Source organism: Anopheles funestus, chromosome 3RL (genome assembly GCF_943734845.2).
Source record: "Anopheles funestus chromosome 3RL, idAnoFuneDA-416_04, whole genome shotgun sequence".
Lineage (NCBI taxonomy): Eukaryota > Metazoa > Arthropoda > Insecta > Diptera > Culicidae > Anopheles > Anopheles funestus.
In genome coordinates, this window is record NC_064599.1 from 57,825,138 (window position 1) to 57,846,288 (window position 21,151).

Genomic DNA, 21,151 nt, shown 5'->3' on the forward strand with positions numbered 1-21,151 from the left:
ATGTTTCTTCACGGAGCACTGAAACGATTTCCATAAAGTGTTTAGTCATTAAACATTAGCGTAACGTTGATTGATTTTATTTTTCTCTTTTACCCCGTTTTGTTTCTCCTTCTCTCCTATCCATGTTACACATTCTGTTTTCTATTGCGTTGAACTGACGAATCCTTCCACGCCCCATATACCGACATCCTAAATGATCCATGTGTGTATATGTTTGTGATATGTGGTCGTCATGTATGCGTACTTGTATTCGTCTGTTGCGTCCATCCTGCCAACCACTGTACGACCGCCTCCATGTGTCATCCGTGTGTTTGTGGTAACGTCGCTTATAGGGATTCCTGTTTTCATCCGGTCGTAAGTCGCCGAAGGATAAGAAAGAAAGCGGTAAGGAGCAACCGGCTAAGGTGATGGCCGCAGCAAACGGTGATGGCACCGCGGGTAAAAAGGACCCCTCAAAGGAAGCTGTTCAAGCGCGATCGCAAGACGCGACGAACAAGCAGATCACACCGGAGAAGCCCGGATTTACCAAACCGTACGAATATTCGGAAAGCGAACAAGATCCTGCTGCACATAAGAAGAATGTAAAGACTCGTGGCTTCCGGTACGATGAAGCTCCGTTGCGTCAGAACGAGGAAAATGAACCACAGCTGAGTCCGAACTCGCAAAGTCGCCGTGCGACCGGACTAGCCTTTAACTATGCACCGGGTGAAGATCAGAAGGTGCGCGAATCGGTCGAAAAGCGTAAAGCACCAGGTTCTCCGGTAGCAGTCGCTGGCAAAACCGACCAACTGTCGCCAAAATCGGCTGCCCGAGGTTTGCCTGGAGAGACTGATGCTGAGAAGGGAGTACGCACGAGCGCTCGATCATACTCGCCCAACAAGGGGCGACAGGGTGTTGATCCGCTAGCGTCCGGTGCCGGTACGTTCCGTCCCTTGGATGACACAAGCAATGCCTTTATTCAAGGTGAACAGGCTGGTGCTGCTGCGGCCGCCGCTGCTGCCGCAGCTGCAGCTGCTGCAGAACCGGTAAAGAAGAAGGTAAAAATTATGGTGATCATTTCCAAGTTTGATCCTAAAACGAAGAAAGTTGATACGGCGCAGGGAGTGGTCGAACATTCGACCGGTGTGCTGGATACAAAGACGGGTCAGATTGAGAGTAAATACGGACTTATCGATCCCAAGGCTGGCACGGTGGTCAACTTTAATGCTCGCACCGGTCAGAATGAAACGTTCCAGGGCCAAACGGATCCGAAAACGGGACAGTTGCACATTGTTGGTGGGGTTGTAGACTCAACAAGCGGTAAAGTCGACGATACGCTTGGGCAAGCAATAATGGTCGTACCGGATGAGGATTCGGTGGTGGAGATTACAACTATCACATCGAAGGTTGATCCCAACACCGGCAAAATTGACACCATTAATGGTGAGATTGAAAAGAGTCGCGCTATTCTTAATCATCGTACCGGCATTCTGAGCACCAAGTACGGTGACATTAACCCACGCACGGGCGAACTGCGCGCTATTGATCCAAAAACAGGCAAACCTTCGCCGGCAGCAGCCGCCGTACGTGCAGTGCAGGTTGATCGTAACAATGGCCAAATAACAGTCGTCGGTGTAACTGATCCGAAGACGAATAAGGTAGACAACAGTCAGGCGCACCTGATCGCGATCGGTAATCAGGTCGATCCAGTGGTGGAAGTAACGTCGGTGCTTGGTAAGCTTGACAAGAAGGGTCTGGTCGATCCGAAGACGGTTACGATTGACAAGAGCACGGGTCAGCTAGACACGAAGGATGGCAAGATCAACACTAAATACGGCCAGTTGGATCTGGTGAAGCAAACCGTAACGTTTGTCGATCCGAAGACGGGTAAGACGGAAACGAAGGAAATCAAGGTGGATCCGGTTACCGGGCAGGTGTTGTTGAAGAATCAGCTAAACCCCAAGACGGGCAAATCGGACAAAGATTACGGACGTATCGTGTCGATTCGCATCGTGCATAACCGCGTCGATCCGGTTACGGGTAAGCATGTACCGGCGGCACCGGTCGAGGACAAGGATGTGCGCGTGGATGCCAAAACGAACCAGGTATGGTTGCCGGATGGCGGTAAGGACCCGAAGACGGGCGAAACGATCTACACCTCCAGCCAGGTCGATCCGAAAACGGGCTTCGTTATCACGATCTACGGATATCTTAACCCGAAGACGAACGAAATCGAACGACAGTCGAAATTGGACCCGAACCTCACGAAGATTGACCCATCCACGGGCCAGATTTATGCCGCTACCGGACAGGTGGATGAAAGTACGGGTGAACCATTGTTCGCAGCGACACAAATCAACGAAGAGGACGGTGAAATCTACACTAAGGTGGGCCGTATCGATCCGAAATCGGGCAGACTAGTCATCATCAAGATCTTCATTATCACGAAGAAGGACGAACGAGGCAAACCGGAGGAGCTCGATGTGAGTGCGGTCGATCTGGATCCGGAGACGGGACACATCCGGAATGTGGCACCGAAAACACTCTACCTGTACAAGATGCGTGATCCGATCACGGGCGAAACATACAACGTCGATCCGAACGATCCACGTATTGCCGGTGCCCGCACCACGGTAACACAGACGATGACACTGAGCGGTGAGATCGATCCGGTAACTGGACGCATTAAATCCGAGTGGGGCCACATCGATCCGAACACGGGTGATATTGATCCAGCGACAGCAATTCGGGATCCAGTTACCGGTAAACTCATCCTCAACTATGCCGACATCGAGCCGAGCCACTTCGGCAAGAACGTAACCGTAACGAAGGAAACCGTCCCCATTACCCGCGAACAGTTCTACGAAGGTATTAAACACATGGGCAAGAAGGCAACGCGCCGGGACTCGGAAAGCTCGGACGATGATATGACCGCACAGTACGGCAAGGAAAGTGTGAAGGAGATAAACTCGGGTACGGCCGTGGGTAGTAAGCAGAATGCTGCCGGCACACCGACCGTTGTGAAGACGACCACCAAACAGGTGATCACCAAGAATGAGGACGGCGTTACGCATAATGTTGAAGAGGAGGTGCAGAATCTAGGCACCGGCCAGATCGTGTACTCTACGCAGGAGCACAAGGTAGTGTAACGTTTTATTTCGCAAACGTAACCTCAAACGAGTACATCGGCCGCAGCGTAACGCCGCCTCTGGCACTCACTCTCACTACATACTGGGTGTTGCAATTTTTAGTTATTTTTATGTGGTTTTAGTTATCTGTGGTATTTATGTTTGGTTATGGCTAATCGTACTATTAAGTTAACACACTCTGCATTCTTACTAATCAAATTTGTGTCTTATTTTAGTTCTTCTCACCAATGTGTTGTTTTGTGTTTTTTCACATTTGCTTGTCTTGTGATTTGCTTCTATTTCATTGTGTTTGTTTTACTGTCGTTTGTGTTATGTTGTTGCCATTTCTTCTACATTTATGGTTGTTTCTCCACTTGCATGATACTGTTCGGTAGTTTTTCTTCTCGTTGAATGTTTTTTCTCTTTATTTCATAGTAACTTTTCCCACGATAATACTATTGCAAAAAATAAACTCCAAATGTCTACTTGTGTTCACCATTTGTATGAGTAATGTTTGTCGGTAAATTTAGGATTAATATCTTCTTCTACATTGAAATTCGCATTGATAGTTTTTCAACATTTTCCAGTCGCTAAGGTAATGTTCAAAAAAATTCATATTAACCTTTTACCAGAACATTAGTTTGGTCACATGGTGATCAAACACATTCGCCTAAAACAATAACCTCTAAAAGTAGGTAGACCTTGGTTATGGTGAGCACAATTCGTTTCATTTAGTACTCTACTATGCAACTACTAGTCACGCATGAACACTCTCACACGGAAACGCTGTATTGTTTTGTTGATTGAAAACAATTTTATTTAACACGTTTATTAATAATTTTGTTTGTATTTTTGGTTTGCCTCCACTAAACGCGCTTTTGTTTGACCTACGATATGCGTTCCTTCCCCGATCCGTTTTTCTTTGTTGCCATCCTATCAACTCCTATCCAACGCGATTAACAATCCCAGGCCGATGCCCCGACCGGTACGGATGCAGGTAAATTTGTGACGGCGACCGCTGTTACCACCCGTACTGCCACGACCCACGAAGATCTGGGCACGAATGCAAAAACGCAACAGCTCGAGGAGAAAACGGTGGCCACGACCACTACCCAGCACGGTGAGCGACAGGAGCAGCGTGTCATTACGCAGGAAGTGAAAACAACTGCCACCGTGACGAGTGGCGATCAGGTAAGGTGTTCGCAGGCTGTTAAGATTGGCCGTTTTATTTCATTTATAGTTTCTACTCTTTCCGATCCGGTATGATTTTATTAACTTATCCATTTGTTTCTGTTTCTTATTTTGCATTACTTATTTTTCCGTGCTTTGTCGCTGTTATGCTTCTATGTTGTATTGCATGCATGTCGTTTGCGATCGGTTATGTTTAAACTACATCCTGGACTACTTGCACGTGGTGCTCCATTCGGCAAATGTGCGTGTGCTCACGTATGTAGTATGCGCGTCGTGACAGTGTCTCATCGTCGAGTTCCGGCGATTCCGGAACACCGATCGATGGCCCCTACGGAGACGATTCGCTGTCGGAAGTGATTTACAACAAGTCATACACGGTTTGTATAGTGTTGTTATTGATGCTCTCTCTCTGTCATAAGCGGGAACCATTGCATGAAGGGTAGAATATATGTGCAACTTAACATTTGTTTCGACTGTCAGAAAGAATTCTTTCCCCTTATGCGAGCTCCAGATACTAATGTTGAAAACATGTTTGGTACTGTTTTAGGGAGCTGATAATGTTGCCGGTGCCTCACAGATTCCGGAAGGACCGAACGTGGAACATCGACGCGTGGTGCTGGACGATCTTGCCGAAGGTGGCACCACTACCCACGGTGAAATTGTATCGTCCCAGACGGTATCTAGCAAAACGCGAACCGTTGAAACAATTACCGTAAGTGTCGGACATTCAACATTAATGCGGTTCGAGAACGTAAAAATAACATTGCTTTCTTTACTTTTAGTACAAAACGGAACGGGACGGTGTAGTGGAGACACGCGTCGAACAGAAGATCACCATCCAATCCGATGGCGATCCGATCGATCATGACAAGGCCCTTGCTGAGGCAATTCAGGTACGACCCAAAACATTAAACGCGTTCTGAACAGATGAATGTTGTTAGATTAAAATACTTAATGGCAAAACTTGCGCAGCATAATTGGCACACAGTGATGAAAAACGATGGACTGTAACACCTTTCAATCTGTACTTTGTTCGCTTGCTTAAGGTTATTTTGAGAGTAATGTCGTTGTTTGTTTTGAATGGCTTTCATAGTTTGAAAAGAAAACCTTCTTTAACACGTAATCATGTTCAATATTACAATTTCCACTTTCTTTTACTAAAAAACTCGACATTACTTTCGTGATAACTTAAAACAGTGATCAGTGTTTTAATGTAAATCATTTTTTTCCTGCTATGAACGTTTGCCTTACTCTGGTTCTAGTCCTTAGTCGTTTACTAAATTCCAAATTGATTACCGCTGGATTTAAATTCAAGCTCACGCTGCAAACACCCTTCTTTACGCGATAAGCCACAAACCTAGGCTCAATTGGTGCATTACTTATCTTGTTATCTGTCATTACAAATGTGATCCCCCACCTTCCACGACGCAATTATTTCCTCGCCTCCTCACCACCGGACGCAGGTTGCTTCACTTAAAATCAATATCAACCCTTTCGATCGCCGGGAAGCAGCCCGTAGATATCTGCTGCACACAAGCCAATCACCCCTGACCGAGTTTCATTCGACGAAACCCGGCACAACCTCCAAAGGCCGTCCGGATGGGAAGTGAAGCAATATGAATGGGATGAAAGGGATGGACGGGTGTGTATGTTTGTGTGCTTGTGTGTGAATAATTAGGATGGCACACGGTTACGTGTCGAGCAACGGTTCAACCCAACCGCCAGAATCAAACAATGTGATGGTTGAGTAGCAATTTGGATATACTTTTTCTTTCGTATTTTGTGCGTGGCTGCCTTATTATGGACGGCTTTATGACCGTTTTGTAATCACTCATATTTTACCTTGCCCAGTAGGGTATGCAAAAGAAAACCCATCGCAGAAAAAGGGTTTACAAAATTCATTAACGTGCGACGCCTCATGTGCCTCCATTTTGAAAATCAGAATGCCATCATGTTTGTTTTCTTTGGTTGAAGAGTTTCCCATCAGAGACAAACGGAAATCTTCATACTTTATCACATTGGAAGAACCCATCCTAAATCACACTTTCACGCTCGTCATTCATGTTTGCCCATTGGCTTAAGGCGCGTGAAAATTATCATTCGTTTGCGCTATGTCAATGCGTGATCTTGCGTTCAATTCATACTATATTTGCGATTATGCGATAGTACGCCCTATTCGCATTCATGGAAATATTCATTTTAACCACCAACAAAAAAAACACAATGCGCGACATATTTGCTCGTTTCTTTGCGCTGCTAACGAACCCTATCACCGATTGGTACAAGATTTGATATTTTACTTACAGTGACTAATAATGCTCCTGCAAACGATCCACTTCCGATCGTACACAAGTTTTGCTTTTTACGCACTGTTTCTTTGATGCTAATGCTATTGACTCGATACGCATATAGGCAAAACAAATAATTTTCAACATCCCTTTCAACATTGCAGGAAGCAACCGCCATGAATCCGGATATGACGGTGGAGAAGATTGAAATTCAGCAGCAAACGCAATAAAAAAAGGCAAGCAGTTCATCACAATCATCTCACCCTACGGTATGCTGAGGAGAGCAGCAAAGGATCACGCTAAGCGTACCAAAACGCTCAGCAAAGAACACGACCCAGCTGCGTACAGCATCACTAGCTATAGCGCTCATTCGACGAGTAAACGAAAGGAATGACAACCGAAACCCGCGATTATACTGGCATTTGAAACGTGTTAACGATGTGGAGTGCCATTAGCCCGAAAAAGGTGGGAAAAGGAGGTGGAAAAAAGGTGCACCTTTCAAGGTGAAAAACACACGATCGAGTTTCCCGCGTTTTCCCCCACAAAACGTTCTAAAGTGTTTGCTTAATGTGTTACAAGCTTTGTGCAAAAGAGTCAACCCGATCGGTGGTTAACATTTATTAAAAAAAAAAAACACCGGCGAATGGAAATTAGTTTAACATTGAAAAATTATTAAACAAACAAACAAAGTGCAAACGCTAGAGCGATCCTATATCTCTCTCTCACACTCTTCCCTTCTCTCTATCTCTTTATCGGCCCTAGGGAACCGAGAATGTTGTGTAGAGTCGACACGTGTTTGTCACGACAGATAAGAAAATTATTCATATATTTATTTATTGCTTTGAGCGAAGCAAACATGCGTGTGCAAATGAGCGATTTGCATATTTAGAGTAAAGATGAATTATAAACGGTACGGAGGAAAAGAAGAAGAAGAAGAAGAAAAAACAAACAAAAGGAAAATAGCAAGCAAACAATCAAATTCGCTTTAAAAACAAAATCACCAATGGCTTGGACGGCAAACGGACAAAACAAAAGGAAACCTTTATATATATACATACAAGCAAGCACACACATTAACAGCACGTAATGATTAAGCGACGAAAGAATCTTTGATGTTACGATGTATTACAATTTTTCAGGGCATACAAAGTATATGATAATTTGCATTTTGAGAAGAGAAATATGAAAGGAATGGAAGCAAAGATCGGTAACAGACCCGAAAACGATTATTTACAGTTGTTGTTATCGTGTCTTAAATGGTGACAAAATAAACAACCGTTACAAACGATACAAACAGCATTGAAGGCAGTGTGTTAGGCGCCCGAGTATGCATATAGAGCCGGGTGTATTTAAAGTATCATTTTACGATTTAGAAAAAACGCAAGTAAGCAGAACCATTTGTACTATTGCATTGAATGTATAAGCCTGATGTGTACCGAAAGAGTGCGTGCTTTGTTTTTATGTTCTTTGCGCCGTCTACATTTTATGTCTGTTAATCCATTTTTTTGTACGCCGTTTCCATTTTGCAGAGAACATACTTTTGGAGACATTTTTACCGTGGTTATTAGACCCGCGCAGAGAGAGAAGCTTTACTTTACGAAAGCGTACCATGCAAGCGTTAATAGAGTGAGTCCGGTCCGGTAAGCAACGGTTGGTACTGCGTAACGGAGGGAAAAATGTAAACCAAAATACCCATCAGTGTTCAAGCAGCTAAAAGGGTGTCATAGTAAACAAAAGGAAAAAAAGAAGAAGAAACACACACACACCCCCTCCTTACGCTAGTCCAGGCCAGTCAAAAAGGAAACATTTGAACTAATTTATTGTGTACAAAAAGAAGAGTTAACCCTTGAGTGTAAACAATTCGGAAAAAACACAACACAGTCGATAAATTGTAACACCTGAACTAGTTAAACAAAAGTGAAGCACGAGTTGCAAACAGCAGTCACCTGGTCATTGCTGCAGCATAAAACCGAATGAACACAAAATGGTTGCCTTATTTTAATTACTCTCCTTAGGCACAACTAGAAGAGCAAGCGAATCATTACCATCAACTACTTTTACTACACCCTGACGAGAATATCGCGTTATCGCTACAGAAAGGATCGTGCTTCGTTGCTTTCCTTTTTGCCATTCGGATTGATTCATTCATAGCGCCGTTCAGAGGTGGTTTTCTTATAGCAGGTACGTTTGTTTTTTGTTTGTTAAGTTCTGTATTTTTTTTTTTGCGTAAACATTCCACTCTTTCTTGGAACAAAAAAGCTTCTCATATCCGGCATTGGCCGCGCTCTGTATTACCGTTTAGTTTTGTCTGTATTGTCTAAGTACGCCATGTTGTTTCCTTCTCTTAATTTATTTGTTTTGAATTCGTTCATCTTGTGCTTTCTATTCGTATCTATTTACTTGCTGTAAAGCTCTGTGATCGGTTACCGATCTTCACATTTTTAGCCAAGCTAAGCGAAGGAATGTTTATGTGTTTTCTTACGTTTACGATCGTTCAGCAATATCCCGTTTTAGATGTATGTTAACGTACACGTTGTAAGACAGTGGGTCTTAAAGCGCAATCATAACCTCAACCACAGGCAATCAGAGGTTTCAACGGACATCATACACATCCCGAATGGGCGGGAACAAAGGGTACACATCACCTAGAATCGGTACAGCGGCTGTTAGGAATGTGTCCGCCGGAGTATCGTAATATATATTTGCTGTTTGTTTCAGTTTATATTTTTAATTTAATTTGCATACGTTAAGGACATGATTTTCGTGTTTTTATCTTATCGAAATATACTTTAAAACTTGTTAAGTCTAATTGTCCAATTATAACCTAAGTTTCTTTTTTTTCTATATTAAACTCCGAATTGGGTTTTAGTTTTGTTTTATTCTACAATATGTTTTAAACAGTTTTCTTTAAGTGCTAACAATTAATGTGCGTTTTATAATTTTAAAAATCAAAACTTTAAATTCACCTTACAATCTGAATCATGTAACGCAACGTATGGTCCACGTATCATGAGCTGTCGACAAAGCATAAGCATCACTTCATTCTTTCGTGATGATCCGCCGAGAAGAAGGGAAAACAAGAGGCTGTGCAAACTAGCTAGTTAGTGCAGTTGTTCTATAGCCACATCAGGAGAACAAGCAAAGCTATAATATCCTCTATCATTAAAACTAAAACGAGCTGACAAAGAAGGAGATCAACCTAGGGCAGTTAGCTAGCGCATTACGCGAACGCGAAAACGAAACTAATCATCTCTTGTGAACCGTTGTATTTTGAATGCTTACAAACTTCTTCTTAAATCCGTTTCTCCGTATAAATCTAGTAACAGCTCCAACATACATAGCTACTCTAATGAAACGAACGTGATTTTTTTTGTGGTATATTCAAGGTGGTACAGATGCAATGCAGCTTGTGATTCCGATGGCAAACAGAACGATGCGATTAGCTTGGACCGTATATGGTATGTGCATGCGTGTGTTCACCCTTAAGGGTGAAAATTGCTTGAAACTGGTGTGATCGATATTAAGGTGCTTTAGAGAGTTGGCTTTTGGGCTGTCAGAGTTAGAAGGATAGAAAGGGAAACACGGTTAGCAAGGAAGGGTACCGAAAACCGAAACGAGCCAAATGGAGCAGAAAACTGAAAACCTATTCCAACATATTATTAGCATACTACGTGCGCAACGTGTCCCTCCCAGGGGTGGGCCGCATATTGGCATGTCCCTGGTGGAGGGGAACGCTCTCCAATTGGGGGAAAAGAAAAGCTAACATTATAATAAAAACAATGCAACGTGATTAAGATATAGCTTATGTGTAACGAAAAATACGCTGTGTTGCGTTTCTGTATTGTACTACAGCTTTATCGGCTTGTCAGTGCAAGATTCCGAGATTCTCTCACCCACCTGACAAGGAACGTTGATAATGATTTCACCTTCCAGTGTGAATTATCGCTCTACACCCCAACGAACGGTGCCGCTGGTTGGCGGTAATAACTGGAACAAAGTGTACAAAACATGTGTCCGCTTCCTGTATTGCACACTGTCCCCTGGGGAACAATTTGCGCAGTTTGGATGGATGCTCTCTATGTGGGTCATCTCGACGGACCTCTCGAACTATCGACTATTACCACTTATTGTGACGTGGTCACACCTCAACAACCACCAACCGAGTAACGGAATTACTACGAATTATCAGCGGACGTCGCTGGACACCCCGGCATCCTCGTTATCAGCAGGCTCATCGTGTGCGCCTGCCAATGAGAACATTTGTACGCCGTGTCTCGCGGCCCAGATGCTGGCAGCCACGCGATCCTACCTGGTGGATCGCTACAACTATCAGCTCATATGACCTTAGCGAGGACAAATCGTTGCACTTGACATGTTCACGCGGTGCGTGCTTCGCTCAGGGTCTAGGGCTCGGCATCAAATGCACGTTTACGCGCGATGTACCTACGTCAACGGATCCGGATCCTACCGCAACATTCGCCGGTTGAGAATGGAAACGTAAAAACAGCGTCATCGTGGACCATTCGCTCGACGCGTGATGCGCTACGATAAACGATGCATGTCGGGTGAAATGAGAGTGCCGGCAGGACAAATGCATCGTACCTACTACCATACTAGACTAACGACGATCAATTGATGCATCACGTAATGCAGTGCGAATACGCAACGTGATGCCGCAACAATGTGGCGTGATCTGCTGGTGGAAGAATGTTCTGTTTTTAAACAATCAAACATATAGGATTTAAAATATGATTTTGTTTGCAATATTTTACAAAACAGGTTTACTACAGTCTGTGGCGATAATTTCACATTTAGCAATGACGGAAAGTTAGTGTAAAACATACAATTTTCGGCAAAAACTTTCGAATCAATCCGATGGGGTCGTCGGTTTCCTTCTGATCATGTTTTTAAAAGATTTTTAAATTATTAAAACATAATTTTAATCGATCAATCGATCGAATCGTAATTTGAACCCAGATCGTGTTGGTTTGTGTTAAGCATGATCCTGTCCTAGCATGATTACTAAAACGTTACATTTCTTAATATGTTTTATTATCTCAAAATAGAGTTAATAAAATATATTACGAATGATTACTACCGCAACAAAAAAATCATTTTAACGCTCCAGGGGAATTTAAAGTGACAATTATTTCTCTCCCGCTAGGTGGATTTTATTCGGCTTTCATAAATTGCGTGGCGCTAGTGTATATTCGACCAATAACGTACACTCGGACGCAAACGTAAACAACACCAACACCAGCTGGAACTTCGTGCACGGTTGCGGCAAACGCAAGCCGCAAGTGTATAAATAAAATCGACGCACTCGCAGCTGGACTTATTCACGCTTTAACCGTCTCCAGATCTAGCCGATCGCAACGCAAGTGCAATTTACAGTGTTGTCCTATGTCTCGCTATTTTACATCTGCGTATTGCGTAGCATTCGGGTCATCCCAGCCTACCGTTTGACAGTTGGTGCTAGCCAACGAAAAGAAAAACAATCCATTTCTGGTGAAAGTGAACAAGTGAGCAAGTGAAGCAAATTATCCTAGCAAACAGCGCAGTGTGGGTACAGTTTTGCACACGGCTGTACGTAGCAGACCCATTTCGTCCTCACGTCTGGCCAATTGAAAGGAATGCCCTTTAACTGCAGTCGCGATTGTGTAGGTATTCGATACCGCATCAACTCGCTGCACCAAACCTGGAAGTGGCTCCACCAGACCATCGCTCTGCACGAGTACCTGATTTCGATGAGCGCAGCTGACACAAATAACAGCAGCCGAAAGTCGCACCATCCACTGCAACAGGGCATCTTCATCAGCAGCAGCATTACCGTAGCGTGTTGCTAAATTATCTGCTTCCAACAGTTCAAAACCTGAAGCCCCCTTGTGTGTAGTGTTGTGAGCAGGTGCACATTATCGTTCCAGTTCCAGTGTTTACTTAAGGCATTAAGTTAGTTCTAGACTTTTATATTAGTGTGTAAAAACTCTTCCAGCCTTGCATTGCCCACTAATTGTGTTCTTTTGGATTGTTAGTGCACAACAACACATCACCAAAAACCATTTCCCTGCCTACTAAAGTCAGCAAAAAGCAATCACAAAGCTCTAGTCAAAAAGTGACCATCTCGTGTCTTAACCTGAACGGACTACGAAGCTACTATCGTTAACCGTGTGCGTTTGTGTTCATGTGATTCCCTCAGAAGGTGATCAGTTAAAATAAAAATAGATTTTCCTCTCCCCAAAAACCATCCGTAGCTAACGGTGGACACTGCCAATCTTCATACCGCGTAGCAAATAGTCTTTCGACGTGATTCCCCGCGGAGAACGGCTCTAAAAGAACGTTACGAAACCAAACGAAACGATCGTGGAAAATTTGGTCTGTGAATATTCTTCCACGAACCGTCAATCCAACAGGTGGTTACGAATTTGCGTATCAAAACAAAGGAACCGGCCAAAAACAGCGGTCTTGATATAAAAAAAAAACACGCAACATAAAAGACGGCGCACATTCCCACAGTCGATATAACAAAGAAAGTGCAAGCGAAGGCGCCCATACCGCGTGTGTGTGTTTTTTGCGTCCGCGTGACTGTGTGTTGGTGAATCCGGTACGCAGTGTGTGCGTGCAAACTCAGAGTGAAACAGCTGGTTATCATCGTACGAGCGGAAAAATCCCAACTTCCCGTGCAAGATGGCTGCCATGGTAGTGAAACGATCTGTGCGATCATTCTGCCGGATGTACGTCCTTTCCTCCCCGTCCCCGGTGGCAACGCAACTTTCCCAGCAAGTTCAAAAATGTGCCTACTCCTCCTCCTCGACGAAGCATCCGTTCCAGGGTAATGGAGAGGGCAGCAGCCCGACGGGCCATCTGACCATGACCAGCAGCAGCAACCAGCTGTCAACGGCCGACATCAAGAAGATCCCGGATGCGGAGGTACGCAAATCCGTCTTCATCTCGCAATCGAACGATGTGTTCACGAACCTCGCCCTGGAGGATTGGATCTATCGGAACTTTGACCTGACGAATCATCACATTCTGATGCTGTGGATAAACAAACCGTCGGTGGTGATCGGCCGGCACCAGAATCCATTCTCCGAGACGAACGTTTCGGCGCTGGCGCGTAATGGGATCGAGCTGGCTCGACGTAACAGTGGCGGCGGGGCCGTCTATCACGATCCCGGCAATCTGAACTGTACCTTCTTCATGCCGCGGGCCCGGTACGATCGGAAGTACAACCTGACGCTGTTGACACGCGCCCTTTATCGGGAGTACGGCATCAATGCGGAGCTTTCCGCACGGGACGACATAGTGCTGCTGGGCAAAAAGGTAATTTGAGAGGAATGGATGGAAAATATAATTTTTATTTTAGGTTTTAAGGCAACTTTCAGGTGAATATCCTTGATGCTTGATGTATGAATGATTAAACTAGATTCAAATTCAGAGAAGATGGAAGACTTGGGATACTGGGTAGATACTAGAGGTGTGCAAAGTGAGGTTAAAGATTGGCGATCCGTTGGATACCGACCGCGTTATAGGCAAAATTTGGTGCAAAAATGAGGAAAATTTTACATTTTCTCAAACAGGGTAAGGAACTTGGTTCCTCGAATAACTTCTGGCACAGACATCTGAGGGCATGGCCGTCCAAGAAGAAAATGTAGCCATTGGTGCCATCTATCGACCACAGGTTAAAGATTGGCTATCCGTTGGATACCGACCGAGTTATAGGCAAAACTTGGTGCAAAAATGAGCCTTAGGAAATTTTAATTTTTTTGAATTTTTTGATTTTTTTATTATTTTTCACTCTTTTTTTTATTTAAAGCATTACTTGAGTGAAAAGAAACCCATTGCAACCAATTGGCATTAAAATAAATCAATTTCATTTTTTTTTGCAAAATTTCTCAAAAAATCGTAAGGGGTAAGCCTTATGAAATTTTCGAGTTGAATTTTTTTTTTAATTTTTCTGATTTTTTATTCTTTTTTTAATTTAAAGCATTATTTGAGTGAAAAGAAACTTATTGCAACAAATTCGCATTAAAAAACTTCAATTTATAAAATTTTGTACACACATCTCCTAACGTAGATGTTTAAGCCGGGTTTTTATGACTCCAAAATGAGTCGTTGAACGAGCTGACTCTTTGTAACGACTCATTCACTCTGATTTGATGCACTAAAAAGAGTTGTTATTCTCATCTCTGCTAGATACAGATAGACGATTGGAGACGTCTTTCACAAGAAAGAACCGGTAGCAATATCTCGTAATGTAATCCCTCTGGCATAACGATTAAACCCTTGGCACAGAATGAACTCCTTAGTACAGGGTTGGTTGTAATAGCAAAAATTAAATTGGTCCTAGTTCTATCATCTGCCGATTCCAGCACGACAAGTTACAATTTTAAAGATACAGGTTATCTTAGGAAATGTTTTACCTCATTAAGATGGGGTATACTTCTGATTGACACAATGTAATTATTGTGGCAATTATTCCTCAACAAGGACACACACTTGGGACAAACAAAAAATATTGTTTTCCTACGTGCAAACCGTCACGTCCTCGCAGTTCAAAAGATGGACATCAGGGCAAGATTTTTTATAACTCCTTCCAAGTTTACCCATAAGCTCATGTAGCTTCCGATGCAAAGGAAGGAATGTGTATATCGCGGCAGACCAGGCTAGTTTCACGTGTTACGAGCATGACCCACAAAACCGGTTCTACCGTGTGAGTCCAGTTCGGAAGGAAGCAAGAGAGACAGAGAGAAACGGTAACGCGTTTCCGAACACACATTCGCGAACTCGCGCACAAAGCAGCAGCTTTACAGCACCGGTGCACGTGCACCGGGTGCGAATTTGCATGACTTAAGCGCGCGCGTCTGCTTCGTTGAGTTGAGTGTGCGCCATGATCATCCGAGTGCGCAAAGAAGTCACTCAATACGAGCGCAACTAAGTGGGGCGTGCGTGCGTTTTTTTTTAGATAAGCCGCGGATGCGTGGACTGGATTCCTCTTTTGTTTGCCTTATTTGCTATTTGCTAGACGCGCACGCTTGGACCACGACGCTTGCAGGAATAGCTTAACGATTCGCAGCTGACCGCGCTTCACCCTTGAACCTTGTGTACGTTCAGAGTTCTTAAGCTTCACGCGAAGACTATGTGGGGACAACACTAACAAGCAGATTGGTCGCTTCTTGTCTGTTGCTAGGCAACTGCAAGAAGAGTCACCGTTGTTGTCCACGCTTAAAACGCTTCGATCTACCGTTGCTATGTGCGTTCGTTGCCAGCGATGTACACTCGGCGGTTGGATGATATCTAGTGACTGGAAGCTATTAAACCGGACCCTATCTTTTACTTCGCAAATGTGTGTGGGGTTCCGCGATGTCAATGACATTTGCGTTGAAGATGTTTAAAACACCTTCAATCCAAGTGGATTTGTACCGTTACATATGGGAAATTTTAAAACCAGGAATTCTTTGCATATTATTTTCAAATTCATCCTTGGTAACATATTGTTTCACAGAGCCAGAGGGACTGTTGGCTTATCTGTCTCAGACTTTTGCAAAAAAAAAGAAGCAAAGTCATGCCGTCTGCAGCGGCCCTGGGTGGTGGTCCATTGGTGGGTAATTTGATGCTTATCTGGAAAGACATTAAGAATAGAAGTTGATGTAGATTGTGCACTAATCTAATCGGTTTGTTTTTGTTTTTCACCTTGCAAATTGAGCACTACTACTTTGTGAAGGAACTAAGAAACCTTAATTACTTCTTCATTATTACTTTAATAAGAAACCTCCCTTGGGGATTAGTTCTAATTGATGATTCGTTTCCCTTTTTTTGTTTGTAGATATCGGGCACCGCAGCCAAACTAGGCCAACCGAACGCTTATCATCACTGTACGTTGCTGGTAAACTCCAACAAACTTCACCTGGGTGCATCCCTTGCGAAAGATAACGTAAGTATTAGTAAGCCTTTGTAGCAAATCGAAAACTGACGGAGAAGAACACCGATATCCTTCAAGCGTCTGTTGCTATGTGGCGAAACGCGAAAACAACATCAAAGCAATAACAATCGTACAAGCAGCAAGCAAGGGTGAATGCGCGTACGACGATGGTCTGATCTAACAAGATAAACCGGTTGGTCACACCATACCATAAATAATGGTCCGCGTCTTCAGATTGCGTCCCGGCGTCTTGAAGACAGAAAGCAACCAACGGACGCACATTGTCAATGAAAGCGAGAGTGTGTGCTTTCGTTCTTTCTGGCTCTAAAAAGAAAGAGAAAAAGCGATTGTCAAGCTTTGTGATGATAAATTATCATAATGATAACGCTTTATGGAACAGCTGATACAGGGAGATATAGACCGAGGATGTTTGTTTTTGGGGCAACACCAAACACATGCAATTGCACAGGCTGTTCCTTTGCAGCGTATTGGAACGACTCTTACCTATTTGTATTAGATTGCAAAAAAACAATACAATCGTTGCTAAGGGTGTTCTATTCCATGAAGGTAGATAAATAGGGCCACTTTCACTCACTAGAACTTGTTGCCAATTTCTGTTTCGTTAGCACCACATGCGTTCTCACAGCTGATTGGCATAAAACGAATCAATTGTATTGCATCAGCGTCGCCACTATCAGTGGCCCTTTGTTCGTTCGAGCACGATTTCGCGGATGAGTTCATCGCGTGGTGTCGTTGCACCACGGAAGGGGTTGCTTTACCCCATATCCTTGACCACACTCACACTGAACTTTGGACGGTGAGTCTTCCTTTTTTTTCTTTTTGAACGCTGGAGAAGCATCGCAACAGTGGAGAACATTCAGCATTTCGAACACCATCGAACGCATGCAGCAAAACCATGTGCGAATCATCGCTGATAAATGATATCTCCGATAAGATGCGCACAGAGAAGGCGAAACAAAACATGTACAGGGGCCGCGGAGAGGCTGTGCAAGTATGTTTTTGTGCAGAAATTAAGGCCAAATGTCTATGAACTGGTTTGGCAAGCTGGTTCGAACCGGTACATCCTGCTATATGTAGATAAGCCTTCTTCCTTGGTCATTCTTTTATATTTGGAAGAATAGCGAATGCTTGTTTGTTGCAAAGCAAGTGATAAGCGCTGTCCCGGGGGTTGGGGGCAGATGTCTGAAGAAAATAACCCCTCCGGGTTCCCCTCAGTTCTATTTGCTTGATACGAGTATTCCTACCCATAAAAGATTGTGTGAGTGTGTGTGTGTTTGTTGTGTTTTGCTAGGGCCTGAATTGAACGATAATGATTGCCAAACGACCTTATTTTGAAGCTCAACACGCCGGTTAGAAACTTTCCGCTGTCAGCTGAAGGTACAGAACAGCTGAAGAAGAATGAAACGACCATCATCAACCGAGGCGAAGAAGCGAGCTGTTTCGCAGTTTAAACAATGGGTCGTTTTGGGGCACAGGAGATAACAGTCCACACTAATAGGGTGTTTGCTTTAAGTGCGAAGCATGTGTGGAAAATTACCAACCCCTAAGTCTTTTAGACAATATTGTCCTCTCTCAGCAACTGATCAACCTGGTACTAGTATTTTTTGACAAAACAAAAAAAAGATAAGCAAATCACGATGAACGAATGCATCTGTAAAATGATAAGAATGGGACTCATCATTTACTGCATATCTTTATCTCAGGTTGACTCAGGACAATAAATCATTATAGACAGAGAATGAGGAGACATTTTATAGCACTTAGTAATTATAGCAGGTTGAACAATGGTACGATCGTTAGCTCCAAAGCTTGACAATGTCAATGATTGCAGAGAGATATAAAGAAATTAAAATCCAAAATGCTGCCATATTGTTTTTTAGTATTCAGTACATACACTTAGTACACAGATGTGGCCATGGTTGGAATACTCTTATTCTTACATCTTATTTACATCATTCCAATAAAGCCTTTGAACGTTACAAGAGTAAGACATCCTACAAGAGTCGTATAGAAATGACTAGCTTTTAAAATCGTTGCATTGTACGCGGCACTAGTTCAACTAGCTCCAATACAGTCGTTTAACATGTCGACAGCGTTGCCCCGCACACTGCACCCTCGTGTCAATCTCGGTCACTTACGATTCCCCAGACGCGCGAGTATCAATTTATCTTGATTAAAATCGTTTGCTTCACTCGTCGTTTAATGAAAACTGGCGCGAACCGGTTCCTCCCCGATAGAGTGAACCGGAATCGTGAAGGGCCAGAGCTTGCATATATACGTTGATGGCTCCTGCACATGAAGCCATCCCTGCTCCTCGGTGCCGTGATTATGGGATACGGGAAGGGAGGCGATGCGTTTTTAGCACTTTTGTATGACGCCGTAATATGAAGCTCTCAAGCCACGCGCCCTTTGTACTGTGGCCGGGTGTTTGATTTCGATTTCTGAAATAGAAGTGAAGGACACCGGTTAATAAGGGGTGTTGTTTTGGGAAGTGTTTTGCTAGCAATTGGGGATGGTAATGGAAGGGGGGAGGGGGGAAAGGGCACCAGTGAGTTCATTCGATGTTGATAAGGGACTGTTCAGCAATCTCGTTCAGCGTTTTTGTCCAAGGTGGGGGCTCCAGTACCACCTCGCTTGGGGGTTATCGGTGTAGCTAGTGGATGAAAATAAGCATTTTGGTGTAAGCTTTGTACAGCTTGTACCAAAAGCGAGAGATTCATCTTGAACCATTTCATAGAATGAAATCATAAACGTTCGTTTTCTTTCGCCATTTCCGTGCAGGTTGAAATAACAAGCAAGGCTACCGCTTCCATTCCTTCACCAATCAAGAATCTTGTTGACGTAAACCGAACCGTAAACATCCAGCAGCTCCTGTCGGCGATTGGGTAAGCAGATAGACTCGATCCGGATTTGCAACTATGTTGCGTTGTAGAAATGTAAATTTAACCGCACCTGTTTCTTCTTGTTACAGTTATGAATTCCTACGCACACCCGCCACCCAGCTGACCGACGGTGGTCGTGAACTGTTGATGAAGCAGCGCGGCTTCCAACTGATCAATCCCACCGACAAGTGGTTCCCGGGCATTACGGAGCTGCGCGAAAACTTTGCCTCCTGGGAGTGGCGGTTTGGCAAGACGCCGAACTTTTCCGTGCAGAAAACGATCCAGCTCAAATCGGCCGGTGCCGGTGCGCATGAGATGAAGGTGAAAGTTGACGTTGAAAAGGTGAGGCGTTATCAGCAAAAGGATGAGTGTTTGCTAACGGTGCAAACTAATCGCGTTTGTTTTGTCTTTCTTTCTCCAACAGGCACTGATCAAAGAAATTAGTCTCATCCTGCCAAATCACGAACCTATTCCGGTCGTGTCTGATATGGTTGGACGAATGTACAATGAGGATTGCTTCCATGGTATTGCGGAAGCATTGAGGGGTGCAAACACCGAGAATATGCAGCAGGCGATGGGTTTATGAAGGTTAGTCCTTCCAGCGACGGCCGTATCTTCCAGCCCATCTGCTAACACCTCGTCGACGATCGTAGAAGGAGGTGTCGGGCCGGACAACGGGCGCAGTTGAAAGCGAGCGCACAGTACCGTATGCTGACTCATTAAACTTCGATTCTCTCTAGTGTTCTTGAACAAACAAAAAGGGGGTGTGTGTAACGAGGGAATGCTGAAGTGATTTGAAATTCAAACACCACGCCATAGTTAACAGATGGTACTAACCACCATCACCACCAGTGCCCGTAGGTAGTTACAGTTCGAATAGAAGGCTTGTCCACCCGGTTGGTAACACAGTAAACAACGTTCCGATCGTACCATTCTACCCTTTCGGTATAGATCAACCCTGAACCTTAGGCGACGTTAACCTTAGCTAGACTTAGCGGCTTATCAACCTGGATTAAGCCGTGATTAGGAGGTTAATCGATATTCTATAGCCACACCAATACATTCATCCGTTGGCTACCTTTTTGGCTATTGCAGGGTTGAGAAAGCAAACAAAAAGAGTAGTAAAACATTCATAATGCATGCGGAAAGGCGATTGGTGCAAGCGATCGTGCTTGAATTGGAACTGCCGGACGAACCAAGTGACAAACAAACAACTTTTAACGACGACAATGACGAACCGACGAGGTGTTGTGGTCAATCGATCGACCTTGCATAACACACAACGACCACCACACCGAGACACAATATGCACCGCTAATCAGCTGTTTGTTTGTCGAAGGAAAATGCGATCGAAAGCAGTACCGGCACTGTATCGATCCGCCATCGACGTCTTCTTTGCCGTGCCTTAGTGCAACATAAGTGCACTAGTTTGCATTTCACTTTGCTTTTAAACCCTTACTACTGTTGACTGAAAGAGAGCTTAGGAACCATCTGGAAAGAAGCCGCATTGCAAATCAGTGCGAGCAAACTGATCTGTTTACTTCTTTTGTAATTACGTCAGTGTGCTTTCACCAGATAAGGCAGCTGAAGAATTCGTTCATTTAAAATGTGATGTTGCAGGTAGACGATAAATTGTGATTAGGCTAAAGCTGGAGCTATACAGACAGTTGTACATTGGAATCGCCCGAAATTCATTTAACGAAAGGATCTATTTGTTTGACGCTATTAATGCTTATAATCAGT

At 43.9% G+C, this 21,151-nt stretch overlaps 3 protein-coding genes across 12 annotated transcripts in view; all 3 read left to right on the top strand.

The window, feature by feature from the left end:
- The window catches only part of LOC125768966 (protein 4.1 homolog), a 41,646-nt gene extending 32,237 nt beyond the window's left edge, over positions 1–9,409 (top strand). For 5 of the 10 annotated variants that reach the window (XR_007418983.1, XR_007418982.1, XR_007418985.1 and 2 more), the window contains 7 exons: positions 333–3,119; positions 4,077–4,298; positions 4,562–4,675; positions 4,846–5,010; positions 5,081–5,191; positions 5,762–6,040; positions 6,751–9,409. Coding sequence is in view for 3 of the 10 variants with exons in the window: in XM_049437304.1 (XP_049293261.1) it covers positions 333–3,119; positions 4,077–4,298; positions 4,562–4,675; positions 4,846–5,010; positions 5,081–5,191; positions 5,762–5,908 (3,546 nt within the window). In the remaining 7 variants the exon portion in view is untranslated. The remainder of the gene's footprint in view (positions 1–332; positions 3,120–4,076; positions 4,299–4,561; positions 4,676–4,845; positions 5,011–5,080; positions 5,192–5,761; positions 6,041–6,750) is intronic. The other 5 variants (XM_049437305.1, XM_049437306.1, XM_049437304.1 and 2 more) reach the window with 4 other exon arrangements.
- Positions 9,410–11,890: 2,481 nt separating this feature from the next.
- Positions 11,891–13,039, top strand: LOC125768981 (uncharacterized). The gene has a single exon (XM_049437335.1). The coding sequence runs from the start codon at positions 12,220–12,222 to the stop codon at positions 12,430–12,432; it is 213 nt and encodes a 70-aa protein (XP_049293292.1). The 5' UTR covers positions 11,891–12,219; the 3' UTR covers positions 12,433–13,039.
- A 198-nt stretch (positions 13,040–13,237) lies between these two features.
- LOC125768974 (lipoyltransferase 1, mitochondrial) lies at positions 13,238–20,818 on the top strand. Its single transcript, XM_049437324.1, has 5 exons — positions 13,238–13,906; positions 16,410–16,517; positions 19,308–19,411; positions 19,498–19,750; positions 19,833–20,818. Exons 1-5 carry the CDS (start codon positions 13,271–13,273, stop codon positions 19,992–19,994), a joined length of 1,263 nt encoding a protein of 420 aa, XP_049293281.1. The 5' UTR covers positions 13,238–13,270; the 3' UTR covers positions 19,995–20,818.
- Positions 20,819–21,151: the final 333 nt, after the last annotated feature.